We start from the raw sequence: 23,897 nt of genomic DNA on the forward strand, positions 1-23,897 counted from the left end.
ACATAAAATCAAACACACTATCACAAACATAACACAATTCCTTCAGTATGAAGGGGAAGTCGACATCGTGTGCAGTAGGTCAATATTTCCATAAAATATTCGATTCTTCAAGAAACTTCTTCAAGGCGACAAGCGCTCTTTTCTGAAGACTTGCCGTTGGCCATGGACCTAGTATTTTCGTCAATGTGAAAGGCCTTCTATCTAAAAGTAGTAGACTTGCTCGTAATACTTTTCGTTGTGATTCATAGTTTGTGCACTCGATAAGTAGATAAGTAGATAAGTAGAGGGCAGCCGGAGTAGTCTGAACGGAACTCACTCTGGGCCAACGAAAGTTACGGTTCCTTGAATCTTTACAAAACTGCACAGCTCACGCCACATGTGCCGCGGAAGCTCAGTTGTGCCGGCATCGCAGCCAACGGCACCGACAGTATATTTCTGCTCCTTTTAATCTGTGTTATTATTAGGAGCACACGATAAAGAGAGAGACGAAAAGGAAAGGCGGGAAGGTTATCCTGGTACCGGTAACCGGCTTGCTACCCTGTACTGGGGTGGGTAAATGTGTGAGAGAGTACAGAGAGAGAGATAAAAACGAAAAAAAAATATACATATGCACACACAAGCAGGGCGTTCCAATCAGAGTTGTTGTGATAGACCGGTGAAGGTGGAGGAACAAACTTTACTTAAAATAAAGAGAGGTTTCAGGGGCCGATGTTGGCGGCCCCTGATGGTCGGTGTCCGGCACACCGCAAGACTCAGTTGCCACTCTCGCCCTTAGGATTAGGGCCCGTGGGGCTTTCTGTCCAGGGCAGTCGCGGGCAGCAGTCTCCCGGTGCCTCTCGTGTGGGGGATGGTGGAAGAGAGGGGTCTCGGGTGCATGCTCACACCATGCGAAAGACGTCCGATGTCTCCCCACAGTGAGGGCACTTCCCGTCTGAATTATAGGGTCCCGGAAACGAATTATTGCGGGGCAGAGCAGGGTACTGGTCTGTAGCCTGCAGAGAATTCACTCATCTGCTCCACCTAGATCCTTAGAGTCGATTACGCTCTAGAATGTCGAGTGAAACTTCTTTAAATATCAGTAGTGGCTTCCTGCTCTCCGAGCCCTTGACCGTCCCGTTCATTGCCGATAATCCCACAGTGACTAGGAAACAATCGAAAAGTTATTTCATGTTTTTTCACAGTTAACGCTGTATTCCCACGACAAGACGTGATCGCGGACGAATCAGTCACGTGATATGTGACGTGATTCGGATCTCTCCGCAGCCAGCATTCACACTACAGAGGAGAATTCACGCTACAAGCGAGGATTTCGGCATTGCTCCCCGAGGATCCCAACTGTGATTTGGGCCTCCGTCGTTCCACGAATCGCTTCGCGCGGACCGAAGCGGGAACGCGGGAACGGCTGACGTATGGTGACGTAGTACGCAATCCGCAGGCTCGAATCGCGATTTCGTCCGTCGTGTGAATACAGCTTAGATAGTGCATCTCTGCCATCTCAAATTCTGCAATAGCTAATATCAGCTGCTCGCGCGGACCTCGGCGTAAAGGTGACCGAAGTGACTGCAGTATTGCCCGTTCATCACTGATGAAACGTAGTGGGGTATGAAGCGCTGCGAGCTCTGCTGCCGTCGGTGTCGTAACGTGGGAGGTCTAGAATTAATTTTTTGTGGCTTTTATCGGTACCACGACAGCTGCGGTTGAGCTGTCCGGCAAGACGGAACCGTCGGTGTATATACCTGCATAGAGCTTTAATACGTCTTTTTTAGCAGAAGTAAAGCAAGCTGTTTAAGAGCGGACGACCACGTATCTGCTATTTTTTTTTAATGCCAGGTATTGTCACGGTGACATGTTAGGCTGAGTCGGGCACCCTGGAGGAATCGAAGGTCTCGCAGCGGGCATGAAGCATGTTGGTAAAGACCCGCGATACGCCGTTACGGTTTGGCAAAAAGAGGTGCGTGGTCTGTCTGCTGGTAAAGAGGCTAGGTGGTGGCGGGGAGTCCGCGCAAGATGCCTTATATGTGTCCTGAGTGTTTCGACATCAATGTGGGTCGCTATAGAAGCCACCGTCGATGCGCTCAGAGCTAAGCCCAGACAAATCCGGAGCGTTTGGGCCTGAACGCTTTGTAGCATTCGTAGACTTATTTTGCTTGCGTTGTTTAATGCAGGCAAGCTGTACCGCAGGAAGCCGACAAAAAGTATACCCCGTGTAGTTAGCGTATAACTCTTGAAGACATTCCCCAAGTCTTCCCTGCGAAAAACTTCAGCAGATGACAGATACCTGTCAACCGCCTTTTTTTTTATGTACGATACGTGAGGGCTCCATGATATGTCTCGGCCAATTATGGCACCCAGAAACTTGTGTGATTGAACGTACGGTACATTTTGACCATTGATAATCACGCCGTAGCTATACATAGGCTTTCGCGTAAACGCCACGAGGGCGCATTTCTGGGAAGAAATTTCCCAAGCCTCGATTACTGAGGTAAAGGGCAATATGAGTGGCAGCTCTTTGAATTCTCGCTCCTAACTGTAGGCCTGTTACGACGGACGTCCAAACGCAAATGTCATCCGCGTGGATCGGTGCATAGCCCAACTGCGCTCGCGAGATGCTCAGGGAGGGCGATTAGCGTATCGTAAAGCATACGGTAAAGCCGCACATGGGGAAGCGGTAACAAATGTAGCGAAAACTTGGCATCTTACGAGTGTTGGCGGCTCTTGTTGATGAACCGTCCGCTGCAGATTCTAAGTGGTAAACGCCTAGTGGAGATATCGGCTCCGAGCCATCGTCTGTGAGGCTGGTGTCGGCGGCCAGTGCGAGCTTTCGCTTATCCGCGGCTCACGGGCTCATCCACCGATTGTGCAGCAGGAACATGCCTTTGCCGTTCACGAGATTTTCCCGACGTTAGTGGCTGCCCTTAAACTTTTGCAAACGGCGAGTCGCTTCACGGCGACCGTTTCGTCTCCATTCACGTCTAACGCGCCGCTGCGATCGACGCCCTGAATTGACAGTACAGTGTGGGCGGGAATCTTTGCTCTGACAAAACGAAATCGCAAGAAGCTTTTCTTTTTTCGCCCTTTCGGTTTACTTATATTCCTGTTCGTACAGCGCGGCATCGTAGGAAGAGCTCCGCGGAGTTCAACCAAGTTGCTTTGCGCATGTAGTAGCTTCTATCGCTTCCGTGCCGACAATAATTGAAGCAGATTTTTGTTCTTATGACGGCAGCACTGCGCTTTCTCGCTTTTTTCTTATGATTTATTTAGTGATTATGGGTAACTTCAAAGAGAAACGAAGCAAGCGCATCAACTAACGACGAGACGGGCTGATCAGGCGTTTGCAATGTCGACTGTTCTTTTTTTCTTTCTTAAGTAGTGCTACCTTGCTCGGTAAACAGGAATGAAGTACTTATATTGGAAGTCCGTACACCGTTTTAAGGCCCGTTCACACCTGCGACTGGCACTGGTAGCGCGACCATGTCAGTCACGAAGCGACTGGCTCTCAAACGGTTGCAAATGGCCGCTTTGGTCGCAAGTCGACTGTCTTGGCTCAGTCACTCGCTGCTCGATTTTTCAGTTGCGCGACTGCAGTCGCACACCTCTGAACCAATCAGATGCGCAGGAACAGGACGTCAGCTTATCCGCGTGATGCAAGCAGCCGTAAATTCTGTGTGTCGTCGCACGCCGGTGTGAACGTCGGTCGCTTTTTGGTCGCCGGTCGCAAATAGTCGCGCGACCGCTGCTATAGTCGCAGGTGTATATCTAGAGCCCGCAAAGCGCCGGTATATCTAGAGCCCGCAAAAAGCAGCCGCACCAGCTGTGTGCGTTCAGTATACCGCAACTATGATGACGACCGCGCAGCTTTCCGGAAATTCGCGCGTGGCGAGATCGTGTCGTGAGATTAGTCTATGGGTGTTTTTCTTAGGTTCGAGCGCGAATTCATAAAGAAAGTCATCTTGTTCGAAAAGTATGCGGGACAACGCGGCATTCTTATACGGCATAGTTTCGTCGCTGTTATCTCAAGACTGCTGCTATATATTCCTCCGAAATTCGCTTCAAGTGCCTCGCGAAGCTACTGATCCATTCGAGCGTTTCGATATGTTCGCTAAAGTAATTAGTGAAAAAAAAAACAGATAATGTGGCCAATGAGGCGTTAGTTGTAGTCTTTTAAGTGCATTGTAGTAATTACGATTTAAATGCGGAGAAATTAAAGTGGACGAAAAGACAACTTGCCGCTGGCAGGGACCGAACTTGCAGCCCTCAGATAACGCGTCCGATGCTCTACCAATTGACCTACAGCAGCGGTCGTCCTCCCGGCCACTTTATCGGATATATACGTGAATTTAAACCTGGGAGCGCCCCGCCACGGTGGTCTAGTGGCTGACCTGAAGGTCGCGGGATCGAATCCCGGCCGTGGCGGCTGCATTTGGGATGGAGGCGAAAATGTTTGAGGCCCGTGTACTTAGATTTAGGTGCACGTTAAAGAACTCCAGGCGGTCGAAATTTTCGGAGCCTTCCACTACGGCGTCTCTCATAATCATATCGTGGTTTTCGGACGTTAAACCCCATATATTATTATTATTATTATTATTATTATTATTATTGTTAAACCTGGGAGTGTTAGTCAGCGCCGCTCGTAGCCATGACGGCTAGTGTGAAACATTCACCGTCATGACGAGTGTTGCCAGGTTTACATGCAAAGAAATGCCCAATAAAGTAGACGGGACAACTTGCCCTCGCCGTCCTGGCGGCTATAGTTGTCTTTTCGTGCATCTTAATTCTTCACATTTAAATCATAACTACTACAAGTTAAAAACTACAATTAACGTCCCTTCTATCTTTATTTTCCTGATTGTCGGTTGGTTTTCGTTAAGGTTGTGTATAACGAAGAAAAACGAGCCCCTAAATTTTCTTTCTTTCCTTCTAACGTAAATGTGAGAGAATAATGAGCGCACTTGCGTTAATTACGAAATTAAGAGTCTTAACTTTCGTTGTGTACGCTATTCCCGCTTTTACTGAACAATGCGACTCAACTAGTAGATTGGCTCTGTGTGCGACATTTTTAAATGTTTTTGTTAGCGGCGAAATAAAATACCCGGCCGATACAGCTTTGAATTGCTTACCTCACTCTCCCTGCTCACAAGTATTGAGCGCCCCTTTGCTCGGCTGCGACGCGGTCTGGTGTCCAGCGACCATCTCATGGTGTCGCTGTCGGGACGTCAGTGAAAAACACCAGCGAGCGGACGCTCGTCTTCTTTCCCCCTTCCCTTTCCCTCGACGTGACCTGTTTTACCTCTCGCTGGCCGAGTATAGTTTCACTCTTTTGTGCTTTGCGGTGTGCGAGCGGTTTCGGTGCAGTTGCGGCTTGCAAAAAACGGAAACAAACTTGGCGAAACGCGCACCGGAATCCAGTCGTATTTATACAGCTAAGCCATGCAGTTGAAGGCTTTTTGTGACCAGCTTGCGCGGTCTTATTTGTGCGTGTGGGCGTGTGCGCGCGTGTGTGCGTGTGTATGTGTGACGGGAAGCGTCGACGCATTGTTGCGCGTGCGCCTCCAAGGTTATTCTGTTACTGCTGCCATGACCTATCTTAACGAACGTCCCCTTTTATAAATTTTTTCTGTTGCGTTTATTCTGTGTGCCGAAGTGTGGATTGAGGGAAAGGGACCGTCAATGCAGCTGCGGTAATTTCGGGGCAGTCTTGACAAGGGCATCGAAGAGCCAGCTACTGCACTGGACGTACGTACGTATCGGAGGCGAGTCCTCTCTAAAGCGCTCGCGGTGCTCGCGTGGAAATTTCGGTGTCGTAATTAAAGTAATTTCGGCCCCTACACGTGGTCACTGGCAAAAGACGATGGTCCGGTATTACTGTGATCAAGCAGGAACTCCTGTATCAGAAATGAAGGGATTGCTGACAAACGTAAGCCACAGACTTCTTGTCGCATGTTTCCGTATCCTAAAGAGCGCAGTACCGGAACTTCCGGTCGACGTCACATGGGGAAGAGTCACGTGTTCTGAGTGGAAACGTCATAAACGTAAACTTTGAATGAAAGGAAAGGTTCTGCCTGGTGTTGCATGTTAATTATTGCTACTTTGCCAGTGTCATCGATTGGCCCGTGTCACTGGAGGGTCACTAGCCTACGTTTTACGTTTTGCTTTTTTACGTTTTCATTAAACAAGTAGCAAGCCTGAGCTCTGCTGACCTGAAGGTAGGGGGTTCGATCCCAGCTGCGGCGATATAATTTTCGATTAAGGCGGAAATGCTAGAGGCCCGTGTACTTACACATAGGTGCGCGTTACTGAACCCCAGGTAATTGAAATGTCCGGAACCTTCCACAAAGGCAGGCCTCATAATGATATAATAATTTTAGCAGGTAAAACCTCATAAATAATAATAATAATAATAATAATAATAATAATAATAATAATAATAATAATAATAATAATAATAATAATAATAATAACAATAATAATAATACGAGCACCTGCTGTTTACTGCTAGCCTATGCATGATATAGGGTTTGCGTGTCACACAATGAAGGTGCTTGCTTGCTGTCGCTGCAAAGCCTAGACGAGGAACGAATGCGGCGGGCGGATTATCGTTAAGACAAGAAAAAGCTGCGTTACTTTATTGGGGCCACGGGGAACGAAGTGAAGGATAAATTAATAGACGGGAGTAGGGATAGCTTTGAAATTAGAACATACCGTACAACCGTACATGCCGTAGTCCTGGGTTCGATTCCCACTCGAACAGAATAATCTTTTCTTATTTCTTTATTTGCATCAACCTGGAATTTTCCCTCACGGACAACGCAAATTTTTAGCTCACAACCAACGACGCCGACACCGACGCTGACCCCGGAATTTCTTCGAAACAAGCTCCTTAAAGGGTTGGTGCCACCAAATTTGTGGCTTGCGCGTTCTTTGCTGTAAGCGTTTCCTATAGCTCCAGGAAGCATGATGCACGCACCAAAATTCATGTACTCTCGCTAAATAATTTAATATCGCCTTTTGATTTGGACAACTTTCGGTTTCGGTTTCTGGGCGCCGAGGTTGGGCAGTGACGTAGAAGTGTAGGAGGCGTGGTCACGTGACCACACAAGGCTGTGACGCACATAGCCAGGAAGCGATCGAAACTCGGCGAGTGATGTAGCAACCGATGCTTTGCCGGTACTATAGTGAACTAGAATATATTCTAGTTCACTACAGCCGGTACGTACTTTGCAGAGGTGGAGGAGGTCCGGAGGTCACTCACGTTACTACAGCAGATTTGGTGTAACGTCACTACAATTTTCGTTGCCCATCCTACAGATCTATGTCAGTGTTGGCAGGCTAGCGATGGGTTTCGATCGAGAGAACGGGCATTTAGGTACACTTTGGAAGTGAATTAAAATATATCCTAAACGTTTGCTGTGTCCGACCCTTCATGTGGAGTGTCCTTGCATACAAAGGAAACCCACAACAGGCTTGTTATAGCCTCGAAATTTGATGGCACCACCCCTTTAACGCCAGTGCGTTAAAGTTTCAAGCAATGTATGAAGCCGGCGTCCGCACATGTCGATCGACACAGCGACGAGCTCGTGGAAAAAAAAGTGAGACGTGCAAACGCGCACACAAGAGAAGAGAGCCACACAACACATTACGCACACTAACAAACGAAACTTCACACTGGCGGGAAAGAATGTAGACGCAAAACCCATCTGCACATGCCCAGCACGCCCACAGCCGTCGCTGTTCCACGCAGAGAAAATTTGCATAGATGCCCCGTCCAATTCCATTTGCTCATTTCCGTGACGTCAAGTTCCTTAAGGTCACGTCAGATGAGAGATTTTCTTCTACAAACAAATGTTTGTGTCGCTGGTTTTCGGAAGAAAACTTCAACAATCCGCCAAATTTCAGCAAAAGTTCAGACATCGCTGCTCGGGTAAATGTATTATAGTAAGTTACATACTAAGTAGGTATTAAGTATTTTAATTACTAACAGGCGCAGTATTTACGTTAGTAGAGAAAAAGTACTTACGGTGACGACGACAACCACCTAAACGACTCTCTTGCAAAGAGTAATGGAAGGTGAGCCGCCGTTTTGGGTGTGTAGCTCGTGTTAATTCTTAGGTTAAAACCGACTGTAGGCGTTCCGTTTCAGCTTTATGCAACGCGCACACATTTCCGCCGCTATTCATACGCCGAGCCTCGACCGTGAGAGGCGTTTCGTCGTTTTTGGGTCGATAAAGCTTTGCATTATTCAGTCTCACTTACAGCTGCAGCTCAACTTCCTGTAGTTGCAAGGGATGAAGGACGCGTCATATACCCATGCAAGCAGAATAATTTTTTTCCCTTTCAAACTAAGAGCGCAGAATAACCTTGTTTGCTTGCATTCAATGGCGGAATGACGTTTCCTTACCATCTGCGTGCAGGTAAATGTCCCCCAAGCAGGCGCGCATGCACGCACGCTCTTGCGAGGCCATATCTGTTATTGTATACGTTTGGCGAGAAGGTCATGGCTCGATCAGGTTGCGTCACTTTGTGCAGCGGCACTTTCTGCTCGGAAAGAGCGTTTTAGAAATTTGAAAAGCAATTTAGAAGGCGGGGCCGCGGTGTACTCAGTCTGGGTTGTCGTTGTCGAGCTTGCCACGTTTCTGGAACGTTCTGGAAGAGGGCCGAATTTAGGTGGCATAGGCCTAATTGCCGCCGACTGCGCCGAAGGTCAGCTGGTTCTTACAAGGCGTCGCTGTTGATGTCGGGATCTTTCTGTTGGTCGCACTGCATAGAATGCGACCCCGCACCTCCACCACTAATGTCACGCTGTATTGTAACATAAACCTGTAACTGGAGGCACAGCTGAACGTCAGGCTGGTCCGATAACTGGCAAAACGACCTCACCGCCTCTTTCGCGTGATTATATCTTCTTCGTCTTTCCCACAGCGGCACATGCAAGCCTGCCAGCCACAACACTGTGTAATACAATCTAATATGCTCGTGGCATTATGATCTTACGACAGTTCCACGATATCGCCCACACCCGCTACGGTGGTCTAGTAGTTATGGTGCTCGACTGCTGACCCGAAGGTCGCGGGATCGAATTCCGGCCGCGGCGGCCGCATTTTCGACGGGGGCGAAAATGCGTGAGGCCCGTGTACTTAGATTTAGGTGCACGTTGAAGAACCCAGGTGGTCGAAATTGCCGGAGCCCTCCACTACGGCTTCTCTCATAATGACACCGTGGTTTTGGGATGCAAAACCCCATCAATTATTATTGTTATTATTAGGATATCGCCCACGTTCAGAACGACATGTTCCAGAAGCCTACGTAGATATTTCCTCGAAACATTGACGCGATTCTCGGCTTTCACTGATTCGGTACTGACTGCCTGACCAAAGTGTCGGGCGTCTCGAAAATTCTGCATTTCGCTTATGCTGCACCGTTTAACGATGGATCGCACAGACGGTTCCTACGTAATTTATGCAAAAAGGCACCCTAAATGATTCGGCTGATCTGAGAAAGGTGCGGGAGCCGAACTGGAGTGACGCAATCACCTTCGTGGCTTGTGAGAAAAAAAAAAAAGAGAAAGGTCACAGGGTCCTTTTTGCATTCTCCTAAGACGACTCGAAGGTGAAAGCCATCTTCTTCTCTTCACTCGATCACTCGATTGTATATTGATCAGAAAGTTGCAGTGCGGGCTTGACGGTCTGACACTTCTGATTATTATTGTAGCGAAAATAAATGGGGACACAAGAAAGGCGCACGAACACGTACGCACGGCGCTACACTTCCAACAAGTGTTTTATTATCGGGTATACCACGTGTTACTTATACGCTGGGCCCTCCGCTACTCTATTGATTACTCCGTGTTCCCGGCCATGCCGGCTGCTTATCGATGGGGGTGGAAAGAACACACACACACACACACACACACACACACACACACACACACACACACACACACACGCACGCACGCACGCACGCACGCACGCACACACACGCACGCACGCACGCACGCACGCACGCACACACACATACACACACACACACACACACACACACACACACACACACACACACACACACAGACACGCACACAGGCGCGCACACGCACACCAGAAATGACAGCTATTCAAAAATACTCCGCAGTCCCCCCTGCCATGCTGTGCCTCATAAGCAAATCGTGGTTCTGGCACCATACTTTAATCAACATAACTTACTCGTTCGTCTGCATTGGAAGTCAGAACTGAAGGGAGTTCGACGAACGCCGGATGCACTGTTGCTATCGCATGTCGAAGTCATTTGCATTTAGCAGTGCAAAAAGAGCAGGCGAGTGTTTTCGTTGTATTTATATTACTTTCAGTTTCGCTTAGTCCCGAGCTTCTGAAGTATACCGCCCGCTAGGAAGCGGCTTGACTCGTTCGTTGCAATAATGAATGCGGCGTTGTACGCCTCGGAGCTTCCAACGGTGAGTGCCTAGTCCGCACGTGTCCTGGACACGCATATATTAATGTGTTTTTTTTCTTGTTATTATTACTATACGCGCTCGCGTGGTCGGTATTTAACTTCGCTCTGGGTGTAGAAGTCGTTCTCCGGATTCCGAGAAGCAGGACGCTTTTTTTTTTTTAGTTTGGGCATCATCTTGTACGGCGAGACCATTTCTAGGTATAAGAAATACATTGCACCTCCGCTTAGCTTATGGATGTTCTAAAATTAGCCCCGCACTGGTGCGCGCATTTGCATACGAAAAAAGGGGGCTTCCAATTTTTGTTTGTTTGTGCCTTGAATGCTACTGGTGCTAGCAATCAGTCAGAGTCAATTGAACAGAGAAATAAATGAATGAATAAATAAAAAAAATAAATAGAGAAACGGACTAACTGCAAGATTTATCTTATCTATTGTTATGAGTTGCGATAGATAAAGGCAAAAATTAAGAAAAAGCCAACGCAAAAGTGCCGCCGGTCCATTCTGCGCGCGCACACATGGGGCGTAGCCAGAAATCTTTTTTTCTTTTTGGGGGGAGGAGGGGGGGGGGGGGGCGTGTTCAAGAATTTCTTACGTATGTTCGTGCGTACGTTTGTGTGTGTGCGAGTATATACATACACATGAAGAAAGGTAAGGAAGGATCCCACTGCAGGGTAGCAAACCGGAAAATTTTCTTCTGGTTAACCTTCCTGCCTTTCCCTGAACTTTTCTCTCTCTGTCTCTCTCTCTCTTTATATATATATATATATATATATATATATATATATATATATATATATATATATATATATATATATATATATATATATATATATATATATATATATATATATATATGCGTGCAAAATTGGAAAATTTCGGGGTGGGGGGAAGGTTGAATACGCCCCGCTCCCCTGTCTACGCTGCACACGAAGGAGTGTGTATAGTATGGCAACGTGTTGTTTACTGCAGGTTTACAACGTGGCAAGCGATTAGCATACATCCTCGCCCCTCCGCCCTCTCCTCCCCCAGCCATGGACAATATCGGGGGGAGGGGGGGGGAGTGAGCGCACCCTTGGAGGGGTACGGATACCATTTTTCGAAGACGAGTTTACTCTGCCATACAAATCTCGTGCATACAGAGACGGCTCTAAGCAAGTGTGAAGGTCGGCAAATGCTGATATTTTATTTTGATATTGCAGTCAATTTCCCCACGGCGCACCTGCCAACATCAACAATATCTTGACGTTAGGCTACAGTACTAATGCCGGTGACTTCGCGCAGCAGTCTGGGCAGTTGTGATGACGTCAGGTACCAAAATATGTAAAATGGTCACTTGTGTGTCATCAAAACATTCAAAATGGCCGCTTGTACGTCACCAACGGAGCTGGAGCGGCCGTGGAAAAGTCACTGCATCTTGCGCGAGCACATGACGAGAAGCCAACGCCTCCTAGCTCATGCCCTGTTGTGACGTCAGGGCGCAGTAGCAACTGAAACTAGCTTTTAGAAACATACTGTAATTACTCTTGAGGGTGCACTCACGCCTGCAGTGTGTAGGGTAGCAAACCGGAAGCTCATCGGGTTGACCTGCCTGCCTTTCCGCCCTCGCTCTCTCTCTCTCACCAGCCGGCGTAACTGACGCTTGTTGTTTCACGAGTGTAACGTGTCATGAAACGCCATGCGACTGCTGTGATTTTTTTTCCTTTTTTTTATTGGTCCTCTGACATCAACCGCTTGAGTTCCGCCGGTGACACTCCGTTCTGAAAAGAAGAGAACGAGAAAAGTAACGGAAAGTTTGTCGAAAAAAAAGAATATATATATATATATATATATATATATATATATATATATATATATATATATATATATATATATATTGTATACATTCAATCTAGATCCTATGATGCTAGCACATATACACAAAAAACAACCCGAGTTCTTTTAGCCCAAAATATTTATTTATTTAGTTAGTTATTTAGCTCGTTCGCACAACGAGACGCGACAGGAGGTTGTGTTTCATCTTGTGTGAGTGTGCTTCAACGCTACAATATGTCATGTTTGCAAGCACCAACCTGCCCAGCCACAAGTTGTTTCTGCAGTACCCCGAAAGTCTACATGGGCGGCTTTAAGGTGCCACCGACCCTACGCGCACGTGATTCGTGGAAGTGCCCGACAGATTTTGGTGTAGATGAATGGCTCTTTTGCGTGCATACGCCGAGCCTAATACTTGCTCTGGTTCTTCTAAAGGTCATTAATCATTAAAGTGGAGCGAAAGTGGAGTTTATTTCGAGCATTTATATGTGCTGGGTCATTTAATTTGTTTTGTTATTTCTTTACATTTCTGTTGCCTTCAATTTTGTAACTGAAGGTTGCATTTTGCAGTGCGGTCATTACGAGCGTGCTTTTTCTATGTTTCTCTGAGTATTTTATCTTAATGATATATGGACTCTGGTGTGGAAACTATGCAAAAGCTTTCTTTCTTTCTTTCTTTCTTTCTTTCTTTCTTTCTTTCTTTCTTTCTTTCTTTCTTTCTTTCTTTCTTTCTTTCTTTCTTTCTTTCTTTCTTTCTTTCTTTCTTTCTTTCTTTCTTTCTTTCTTTCTTTCTTTCTTTCTTTCTTTCTTTCTTTCTTTCCGTCCTATAGGCGAATGCCTCAAATCACTAAACGTCATTTTTTCTTATATTTCTCAACTTAGACTATACAGCAAGCACCCTATTAGCATTTTTTTTGTGTGCTGTACCGCACTGGCGTTTCTTTAACATTGCTGTAGCGCCACGTTTTCTTTCGGAAATCATGCTCCCAGCAGCAATTCTTTCAGACGTGTGCTGTGTTTCCTTGGGTAGTCCTACGAATATGCGCATTGGCAAATACAGGCAGATTACTAAACGTACGCACTACTACGGTAGCCGCCGGATGTCGTTCGGCGACATTCTTTCGGGAACGGAGGAAGTTAAGAATGTATATAATTTCAGCTCTAAGTGTCAAGCTGTTGCAGTTCAAAGAAGCGTTACTTCGGCTTCCGAAACCGTTTCTTTAAGGATGAAGCTTTGATTAATCGACCTCTGCCGCGTTGGAAATAAGTTAACGTGGTAGCGTTAAAGAGCTCGTTTCGCAGAAATTCCGATGTCGGCGGCGTCGGCGTCTTTGGTTGTAAGCGATCAGCGTAGTCTGTGAGCGAAAATTGGAGGTAAATGCAAATAAAGAAATAAATAAAAAAAATCTTCGGTTCGAGTGGGATCGGGGAATCGAATGCGCGACCCCTCGTTCCGTGGCGCGATGCGTTTAGGCGCTCGGCCACCACGCATACACCCATAGGCGTGCGCAGAGGGAGGGCAGGGGGGCGGCCGCCCCCTCTAATAACCTAAGAGGGGGGGCGCAAACTCTGCCCCATGCATTGACCCTCCCAGTCACCTAAGAGGGGGGGGGGCGCAAAATCTGCCTCGTACATTGACTTACAAGGGGGGGGGGGCGCTGCGATGAACCTTCGCCCCCCCTAATGGGGAACCCTGCGCACGCCTATGCATACACCCTCTGGCATATACTAAGGGCGAGCTATTTATCTACACCATTTAGCGTTGGTGGTACGCACATCTCGGAGGTTCTTCAGCGGCTTCACAGAAAGCCCTCGAGGTGGCGCGAAGGGCCCACGGGTTCTGTGTTCTGTCACGCCGCATGCATGGATATAGGAGCCGGAGGGCGTCCGAACTTTGGCTTTCCTTGCCGCATGGTTTACGTGTCGGTCGAGAAACGAAGCGAGGCTAGGGATTGAGAAAGCGATACGAACACGGTCCGATTACGCTATCGCGTTCTACTCTTGAAAGCGAAGCTTAAGCGTCCTCTAAGTCTTCTTGATTTATATATGAAAAAAAAAAAAAACATTCAAAGGTAGGCTACATTAGAGCCGGCTATACCATCAACATATGATACACATCAAATCTTTCATATACCATCGATCTGCGATCTCCCATATACCAACTAAGCACCGTGTATCACATTTGCCGTCGTTGTAGCTATATATCGCAGGGCCTTCAGCGAAACGGAAAAGCATCCGTACAGGCCTAAAACATTGAGACAGGCTTTGACCCAGCAATTCCATACAACGGGGTGACTGCATTGCGCTATTACCTCCCGACAATGGCTGTTTATACCCCTTTTCTGTAAGACTTGCCTTGTAAACACCGATGAAAAATATTTAGGGCCCTTCCGCTATGCGAAGGTGGAAGACCAGCGAAGGTGCTTGCCTAGTTTAGTTATATTTAAAATTTTCTCTCTTGACATATCCATTTCCCTAGCAACGTGATCAATTGGCCCTTTATACCGTACTGGCCACTGCCGTGGGTCAAGCCACGTATGCAGATGAACGGAAGGCGTGGCGACGCCATGGCCTTTCCTCGACCTGGCCTTTCCTAGACGAAGCCGTTGGTTAAAAGAACTTGTTGTTGGGCAAGTTGGTACATAACTTCCAGGAAAAAATGTAGACGCCTAAGCACCACCAGAAAAGAGACGAAGCGCAGCAAAAGAGCGTTGGTGGTGGCGAACCGGGGCACAACGCCCTTGAGCAACGAGTCGCGACGCGTCCGACACACCGGCACTTGCTCGGGGCAGTCCGATGCAGCACACCCCCGGATTGTCGGCGCCGTACAGTGACGCTGCAGTTGCTCACGCATGCCAGAGATGGTGGAAAGGTGTCTGGCGAGCCACATACGATCACACACGCCGCAGACGTACCCAAACGAATTCCCAATCAACTCCCGTTGGAATCTTCCCGAGGCTCCCTGGAAGCGCTCGTCTGGGCTGTAAGCAACACGTCGACGGGCATTTCCGGCTTCGCGATATTGGGGATCCTGGCGAGCAGCGCATTTGCGCTTAGTGTAGTTAGCCCTATCTTCGTCAGTCGTTTTAGCCTGCTGGCGTCGATCAGATTCACATTTATGTTGCCGATGGCGCTCTATAGGCGGGCGCGCGGCCTGGGCACGACATCTCTCGGAGGCGGGGCTTAACCCGCGCGTGGATGGTGCGGCGCGGGTTTTGCGCCGCCTCTGAGAGGCGGTGTGACCACGCTGCGCGAGTGGTGTGTTTTTGTCAACATCTCGGACACACTTTTTTTCCATTTCCTAGCTGTAAGCAGCTTGGCTGTAAAATATGACAACGATGTGCACTTACGATTATATGGCTTGCACCGCCATTACGGGGGGGGGGGGGGCGAAATAAATTAGCCCAGCCTTCTGTATTTCCGGACCTTTTTTTCTTTTTTTGCCATGGAAAGAATTTCTTTCAAACAATTAGGCCTTACCCCCCTCCCCCCCCCTCCCTCCCGGAAGAAAAATCCTGGCTACGTGCCTGTGTTAGGCGAAGGACGTTTCTTGGCTAGGCAAACTAGATGGTAGACGCGCTCCTCGGTAACGGCGGAGGGTCGAATGAGCCGGCCGTGATGGTCTGATTGAAAGCAATTGCGCGACGCAAAAGAATATGCGCGAAGGTGGTTTTGCTCTGCGCTTTACTTATTGGCGCTTGACACCTTTGCACGCATACTCACCGTTGTTGGAAGAGGCTCCTTGAGTACGTTGTCGGTGCTCTTCTTGACGTAATTGCTCATGTACTGCCGGACGAAGGGACAGATGTACTTGGGGTTCACCTCTTCCTTCTCGTTCCGTTCTGCGAGCGGGTAAACACTATATTGTGAGTCGCCTTACCATTATGTGGTCGACTTACCTATAGACTTTCCAAAAACTTAATTACAGTGCAACCACACCACACATTCACACACACACGCACACACCCAGGTATCAACCACGTACCATCAACTAATTAGGTTTTTAGAAATGTACCAACTAGCCCAACAACAAGTTCTTTTAAATTACAGTGCAATTTTCGAGACGCAGTCCTTTATAGACTAGGTAATTAATTAATTAATCAATTTTACCTTACAGGTCTCATAGGTACAAACATTATATGAATAGTGGGACGTACATTAAGAGAAAAAGGATTGGGTTAGTTCGCATGACCTGACAGGAGGCTGTGGTCACGCGACCACAACTTTGCTCAGTCCCTCCGGGGTTTCGCACTTTACTGCCATAGTATAATGAAAGAGACCCCGAGCACAACAGAGAGCACAGGCCCAACGTGTCGTCAAAAGGTTCACGCGGAGTGGACGGTGTTCAAGACCTGCAGCGCGCATGTACTTATGAACTTCAGTGTGTAGTCCGTGTGTGCTCGTTGTTCGTGCGGGCACTAAAAGGGGGGTACTGTGGCGACCTCCAGCGGCGCTCGGGGGATAGTGCCAAGAGCGCATGCACGCGGAGCGATCCGAGCTATCCTCAGTGGGATATCAGATAATAAAAGTTCAGTTGTTTGGGACGCATGTTGATCACTCGCCTGGCTCTGCCGAGAAGCGCGTTCCAACAAGGCCTTTCTCGACAGTTGCCTTTTAAAAAAAGTTATGTCGGGAATGAAGACAATGCTGGAAGGAGAGTTGTTTTATCATTTGTCGGCGTGCGAAAAAAACAACAACAACAAGAAAACATTGATGCGTAATGGATTGGGCGAGCGTGAAACACTATTAGGATGAGTTACGTTGGAGAAACGACGCGCTGGAAGGATGTTTTGAATGCGCTAGTGTTATTGACTGTACGGCTGTCACAAAACGGGCAGGCATATTCTAGTTTGCATTAGCATACTCTTGAGCAAGCTACCATCAATATGTGGAGGAATACACATGTAACTAAACTGACTGTGAAATGAAGAGCAGCCTGCAAGGGGTGACAACTACCGCTATAGAGAAATGATGGGTTTCCACACTTTTATATACCTTCACAAAAATCGCGCATGACATTCAGTTGGATGTCAAGAAAAAAGTCCATTGAAAAGAAAGAAAGTCAGCAAAAAACGCCAGGCCTGCGCGGAAAGCGCAGCGATTTCTAAGGGCCGTTGTAAACTCTTTTGGGGCTACCAATACAAGTACACTAGCAGCGCACCCACTACGCCACAAATCATAATTTTTGGGAAGTTTGGAAGCACCCACCACGACATTATTCGTTATTCTGCGGAGAAGCGAGGCACCATCTGTAAGGCATTATGTGAACTTTGTTGATACTGTGGCTGATGACGATGAAGAATTATCGCAGAGGCCTTTCTAATGGGTTGGAAGCATTCAACAACCCACTCGTTGCGCTATTCGCATTGTGTGACGCCCGGTTACAGAATTCGCGTTTGTGTGACGCCTGGCTGTTATTTTACTCTTCGACCACACTACATTACATATGTTAATGTGGTTCCTTCCCGACATGAAGCCTGTATAGGGTCTTTTTGCAACGCAGTTTCAAGCACTGGCATAGCTCCGAGGTAGGACACTGGGCTCCCACGCATAGGGCCTAGGTTCGAACCTCGTTCCATCCTGGATATATTTTCTCATTTCCTTTTTTTTTCTTATTTCGTGCGATAGCGGTTACGGACACCGGCGGCGGCGGCGGACAACTACGGCGCCAAAAACGGCCGTTGAAATGATCTCATAACAGCTTTCGCTGTAAAAACATCAGAATAATTATGAAGACTTTTGTAGGGTAAGGGGCGAAGTTCCTGCCCGTCGCAAATAATTCGTGTCCCACTGTATAGTCAGTCTTGAGTCGTCGGTTGTTGCACCTGAGACTCACCGAAAACGAGGCTGACTGCCAGCGAGACAACCATGTGCGTGATAAAACCGACGATGCCGATCCAGATGAATGAGATGTGGTAGAATTGGAAGATTCCGCTGCGTTCGAGAAAGAGAGAAAATATTGACACTTTTCGCGATAAATCACAGCGTTTAACCCCACTACGAAACATCAACGCCTTAACATATTGCAAAGATAAAAAAGAACGCGGGCTCATTAATTACTAAGTACATTCGTATAAAACAATAAAGTAACAGTGGATTAGAAATATACTTATAGTAATTATTAATCGAATATTAATCGATTTGTTGCTGGGTGCACCATTAGGCGATGGGTATAAATGGTACTGGGGGACCCTTCAATATTTGATAATTTGAGTGATTGATTAATTCAAGAAGTTTTTTTTTTCATTTCACGTCTTTCCATTCGTGCGACGATCGCAACCTGTCAGAAAATCGCCGTTAACAACTGCTGTTGTACTTATCCTGTGGACATCGTACCAGAAACGGGAGTTTGTATAGGACCTCGAATGCGAGACTTCAAAGAATGCAAGAACTTGAAATCAATCCCGCTTCATTATTTCATTATTCGACACTGACTATCACCGCCGACATCATAACTACACGTCAGGAACGAGTTTCACTACCGACAACAAAGAAGTGAACGCATGCAGGTGTTTTGTTTGTGCCGCAAATTATTCGCAGCCACTTACGATGAGCAACAATGCGATCACTGAGAAGATAAAACAGAGAAAAAAAAGACAGAACATACAGAAAAACGGTGTTAGGAAAGATAAAACGCTGTATCTTTGCGTCTTTCTGTGTGTTCTGTCCTATGCACTGTTTTATCTTTCAAAATATGAGCCAACTCGTCCAAGCATTCGTTTCGGCAAATGTAATCACGCCTTGAACACTCTCGCCATTATATTTGCTTATACTGCAGTCAGCTTTTATTCTCTAATAATAATTGTTAGGGTTTTACGTCCCAAAACCACGATATGATTATGAGGGACGCCGTAGTGGAGGGTTCCGGAAATTTCGACCATCTGGTGTTCTTTAACGTGCACCTAAATCTAAGCACACGGGCCTCTAGCATTTTCGTCTCCATCGAAAATGAGGCCGCCTCGGCCGGGATTCGATCCCGCGACCTTCGAGTCAGCAGTCGCGCCTCATATATCTTATCATAGCCACTAGACCACCACGGCGGTCAGATTTCTTGTCGGGAGTATCAATTCGATTCCTTATCACAGTAAATAGGGGTCAGTGTGGCCTGGTGTGCATGCCCCGGCGATTACGCGTAACTTTTGCTGCGTTGGTGTATAACGTTACCTTGGTAACAACCTACAACGGTCATGTAAGTATTGTTGTGATTATCGCAATGTGGAACACTATCTGTAAATAGGCCGGCACTGCATCTCGGGAGCACCAATTATTGGGTGATTAAAGAAGTACGGCTGCGAATTGCACCCCGCGATTTAATTACTGGCTTATTCGGCTATCAAGCGCTCACTAGGGATGCGATGCGGCCTTGTTGGTAGCACATCTTAGGTACGTTTCCTTGTGCTGTCTATGCGTGCCTATATATTTTTTGTCCTGTCTTACGTGCACTACAAGGAAAGTTACTGAAGATCAAGCGCTCACCTCGGTAACGGTGGAGGGTCGAATGAGCCGGCCGTGATTGTCTGATTGAAATCGGTGCATCCTGCGGTGGACGTGGGCAGGTCGTCCGCATCACGCGGGTAGATGATGGAGCCTAGGGCAAGCCACCAGGACGTTGCCATGGCTACCAGGATTCCCGTAATGGCGCCCTGCATCGTACGTACACAACGTGTTGTTGCACGCGCCTTTCGTTGGAGGACTTGGAGTGGAACAACGAATACATAATATTTGAGTTGCCTTTCAAGTAACCTACTTTCCCGCTATACCGAAAAGCACGCACTTTTGGTGAAAAGAGCTAGGGTACGCAACAGTGACATTGCTGTTGGACTATAGTTGGTGCGTGTTCTGTATCAACAACGCCTTGCGCCAGAAACACGCCTATACAAAAAGAACGCGTAGACAAGACGGGCGCGTAGTTTCAACCGTTCCTTTCTTGAAGACACGAGGCATATAAAGACACTTTTGCAAGCGCTTGCGCAACGTGCGTGTGATCTCACGATGTGTGCTTATAGAGGTAGTGTTTTTGGCGCCAAATACGTCAATAATGCAGACTACATCAATCAATCAATCAATCAATCAATCAATCAATCAATCAATCAATCAATCAATCAATCAATCAATCATCAATCAATCAATCAATCACATCAATCATCAATCAATCATCAATCAATCAATCAATCAATCAAATTTTATTAGTCCTTGTCAAAAATATAGTACATTGCAGGTAAATATGCAGGAGGAGGTCCCAAGGTTACACACCGCAGGCGGGACCTCCTTTGTTAATACAATGAAAACTAAACTAAAAAGCGAAGAACTGCTTGTTATAAGTGTTACTAATAAGAAGTATATTACTGAATAGTCAAACTACACACAAACCAACTTCACAAAATTAGATATGTACCACAAAACTATGTATGCCAGGGAAGTCAGAACAGCGAAAAACCGTAAAAAGCGAAAAACATATAAACGTAATACGCAGTGCGTGTATGCCCCATGCATGGTACACGAAAAAAAAAAAAAAAAAGAAACTCTGCCGGCACCCGAGGTATACTGGCAAAGTCATTGTAGATGTGCTACCTCCCCACCACCCTTCTTTGAAGCGAAGCTTTTGTAACTCACAGATTTCAGTGGCAGCGACGTACTGTGCAGTAATGCGTCCCTCGAAGGTGCGCCGGTCGCATTCGTAATTGGTTGCGCCGTTGTCCAATAACTGATGCTCTCTCGATCGTTGGCTTGCCGGACGATCAGCCGGTTCTGAGGCGGCAATCTGATATCTTATCGAGGGGACCTGTCATTTCACGTTGCCAGATTTCATTGTTGCGTGCATATGGACGCGCGACCGTCGTTGTTTCCTGTAGCGACTGTAGTGTAGCGCTGCCAAGCACGTGCATGAAGGTCCGATTCCCAACATGGAGGAAGAAAACAGTTAGGAGGGAGCATTGAGATAGATAGATAGATAGATAGATAGATAGATAGATAGATAGATAGATAGATAGATAGATAGATAGATAGATAGATAGATAGATAGATAGATAGATAGATAGATAGATAGAAGAAAGAAAGAAAGAAAGGGAGCAGGTCAGGCCAGGGCTGTACCCGGGAATTTTTTTCGGGCGGGGGGGGGGGGGGGGGGGGGGGGGGGGGGTTGTGTATAGAACAGCTAACTTTGGCAACTGGTTTTCGCTGTGAACGCGTGTAAATATTTTAGTATCACCCGAAAAGTTAAAGTATGAAAAAATTTCGGCATGGCCCGTGCGTGCTTGACCAGAGGCCGTAACTTGGGGAGGTTAGAACCCCCCCCTCCCCGTTGTTACGGCCCTGGGTCATGCACCCAATTTTTTCGATAAGGGAAGAGCTCCTGAATATTTTGCTAAGATGCCGCAATCTTTTTTTTTGACGTAGCGTTTCTTGCGGTTCGAGCACCACTCTCTATGCATTCAGCGACATAACAAGACAAGCTGGTGCTCGTTTCAGTTTTCAAATGACGGCAGCCCGACCGCGGCGGCAGCCATCCGCGCATTACTGCCTGCCACGGTCGCCCTTAATTACCTTCTTCTTGCAACAAGGAAAGAAAGTGCCTAGGACGAAAATGGCCAGCAGGGGACCGGACAGGGCTCCGACCAGCGAAGCTGAGGCCTGCGTGAAGAAAAAATGGAGTTAGAAAAAACGCTGAATAGTAAAAAAAAGAAAAAGACGTAAAGGAAGTTTTCTTAGCAGGCGTTGCAGAACACTCGAGTTTCACTTTTCTTGGCGTTCACTTTGTCGTGGTCATTTTGGGACACGTTTCGTGCGACGACACGGGCCGGAAACCGAGCAAATGAGCGGAAAAGCCTCCAGCGGCAGTTTCTCTTGCGCGAAACAGCATTGCGCATTCGAAGGAACGTTAAAGGGTGTTGCACAACTTAATAACGCCTGAATGCGAGCTAGTTAGTACGTATTCGTAGGTAAAACAGCACGAAGGAAACACGCACCAGTAGACACGCTGACTGCCAACTGCTTTGGTTGATTGTGAGAACACACTAATTTACCTTGACATGGCGTACACATGAGAGGGTTATCAAGACTTGTAGCGGTGCAAGAGTCAAGTAACAAAGCTTATTTAGTAAAAAAGAAATTAGTTGCAGAAATAGATACATTTCTTGGCAGGTAGATTTATCGAAGGCGCGCTAACACATACTGTATCTACATTTCGTAGCGAACGCTTCGAAAACTTCACGTGCCGTCTGATATTTGTAAGTACGCAAAACCTGGGTCTCTCGAAAAATCGGTAGGCAGCCACATTTAGCACAGTGGACAGCCAAATTGCTGACGTTTGTCGTCTTCAGGTTGTTTACGTGCATGTGTAGACGGTCGTTGAGGCAACGGCTCTTCTGCCCGATACAGGAACTATATACAACTAATCGAAAACGACAGCCAATTAAGCCAAGGAAAGCATAGGCGACGTTATTGACGTTATTTGTGGTTTCCTAACTGTATTGTAATGGTTCTCACTTACTACTACTACTACTACTACTACTACTACTACTACTACTACTACTACTACTACTACTACTACTACTACTACTACTACTACTACTACTACTACTATTACTACTACTACTACTACTGATACGACTACTAGTTAAATTGAAAGAAAGTAAGGTGGACGAAAAATCACCCTTTCCGTCGGTGGGATCCGAACCCACAACCTTCGAGTTACGCTTTCGTACGATACAGGAACTGCCACACGAGGTCGGTATTTCATACACAACTTCACTCCTGCGTGAGACAGACATATAGTTCGTGGCGTGCTTCTTGACGCAACACTTGTTGCATGGCTGGATTGCTCTCGTTCATCTTTTTGTCCAGGGAGCTTGGTTTGTTGGGGGCCGAGAAAAACAACCTGAACTCTTGTAGATCGAACTTCTACCAATAACCCTCTGACGTCATTACGTGACGTCACTGGTACTGAGGTGGCGGCAACCGGAAGTTCCACTACAGCGCTTTTTAGGCAATGCGCAAGTTGCGTATACATTGCAGTCAGTGTGATCGATGCTCGACTACAAGAGTGAAGGCTTTTGTTCATGTATTTTGGAAGAGGCAGCAGGGGACCATGCTCCGACGCCGCGTGGGTTGCTAACGATGCGCAGCGCGTCAGGTTACGAGCGACCAAGACCTTAATCAATGGCGGAAAATGACCTAAGGGCACTTTAACGCAAGAAAAATACGAACGAAGAGAAGAAGGTTCCCGTAGTCCTAAAACCCGAGAAGTATATATTTATCGGTCGTAGATAAGTTCGAAGACAGATTGGGCGATCAGCCGTCAGGCGCTGCTTTTCGAAGTTCTGGATATCGGTGATCACGAAATGAAACCCATTTTTGCAAATAACCCGCCTGAAGATAGCTTTTTGGCCAAGGTTATTCGCTGCTAAGCTCGAGGACATGGGTTCGATTCCCAGCTAAGGCGGGCGCATTTCGAGGAGGGCGCAATGCAAACACTCCCATGTAATTAGACTTAGTTGCACATCAAAGAACCTTCAAGTGGACAAAACTAATCCGTAGTCACCCACTATGGCGTGCCGCATAACTATCTCGTGGTTTTGGAGCGTAAAACAACCTCAATTTAATTGTTTAATACTTGTAAACATGTGGGTTTTTGCAAGTACATGCGTGGA

At 47.0% G+C, this 23,897-nt stretch overlaps 2 protein-coding genes across 5 annotated transcripts in view; one reads left to right on the forward strand and one right to left on the reverse strand.

The window, feature by feature from the left end:
- The window catches only part of LOC119396011 (sodium-coupled monocarboxylate transporter 2), a 293,281-nt gene that overhangs the window by 26,435 nt on the left and 242,949 nt on the right, over window positions 1–23,897 (forward strand). The gene's annotated exons all lie outside the window — the stretch shown is intronic.
- Window positions 12,123–23,897, reverse strand: part of LOC119396012 (sodium-coupled monocarboxylate transporter 1) — a 79,439-nt gene continuing 67,664 nt past the window's right edge. Inside the window, exons 13-17 of one of the 2 annotated variants that reach the window (XM_037663043.2) lie at window positions 21,793–21,879; window positions 19,726–19,892; window positions 18,086–18,183; window positions 15,973–16,091; window positions 12,123–12,197 (exon numbers count right to left, since the gene is read on the reverse strand). In XM_037663043.2, the coding sequence (XP_037518971.1) occupies window positions 12,147–12,197; window positions 15,973–16,091; window positions 18,086–18,183; window positions 19,726–19,892; window positions 21,793–21,879 (522 nt within the window). In that variant the 3' untranslated portion in view covers window positions 12,123–12,146. The remainder of the gene's footprint in view (window positions 12,198–15,972; window positions 16,092–18,085; window positions 18,184–19,725; window positions 19,893–21,792; window positions 21,880–23,897) is intronic. The other variant, XM_049416868.1, reaches the window with a different exon arrangement.

This window comes from Rhipicephalus sanguineus, chromosome 6 (assembly GCF_013339695.2).
Source record: "Rhipicephalus sanguineus isolate Rsan-2018 chromosome 6, BIME_Rsan_1.4, whole genome shotgun sequence".
NCBI classification, from domain to species: domain Eukaryota; kingdom Metazoa; phylum Arthropoda; class Arachnida; order Ixodida; family Ixodidae; genus Rhipicephalus; species Rhipicephalus sanguineus.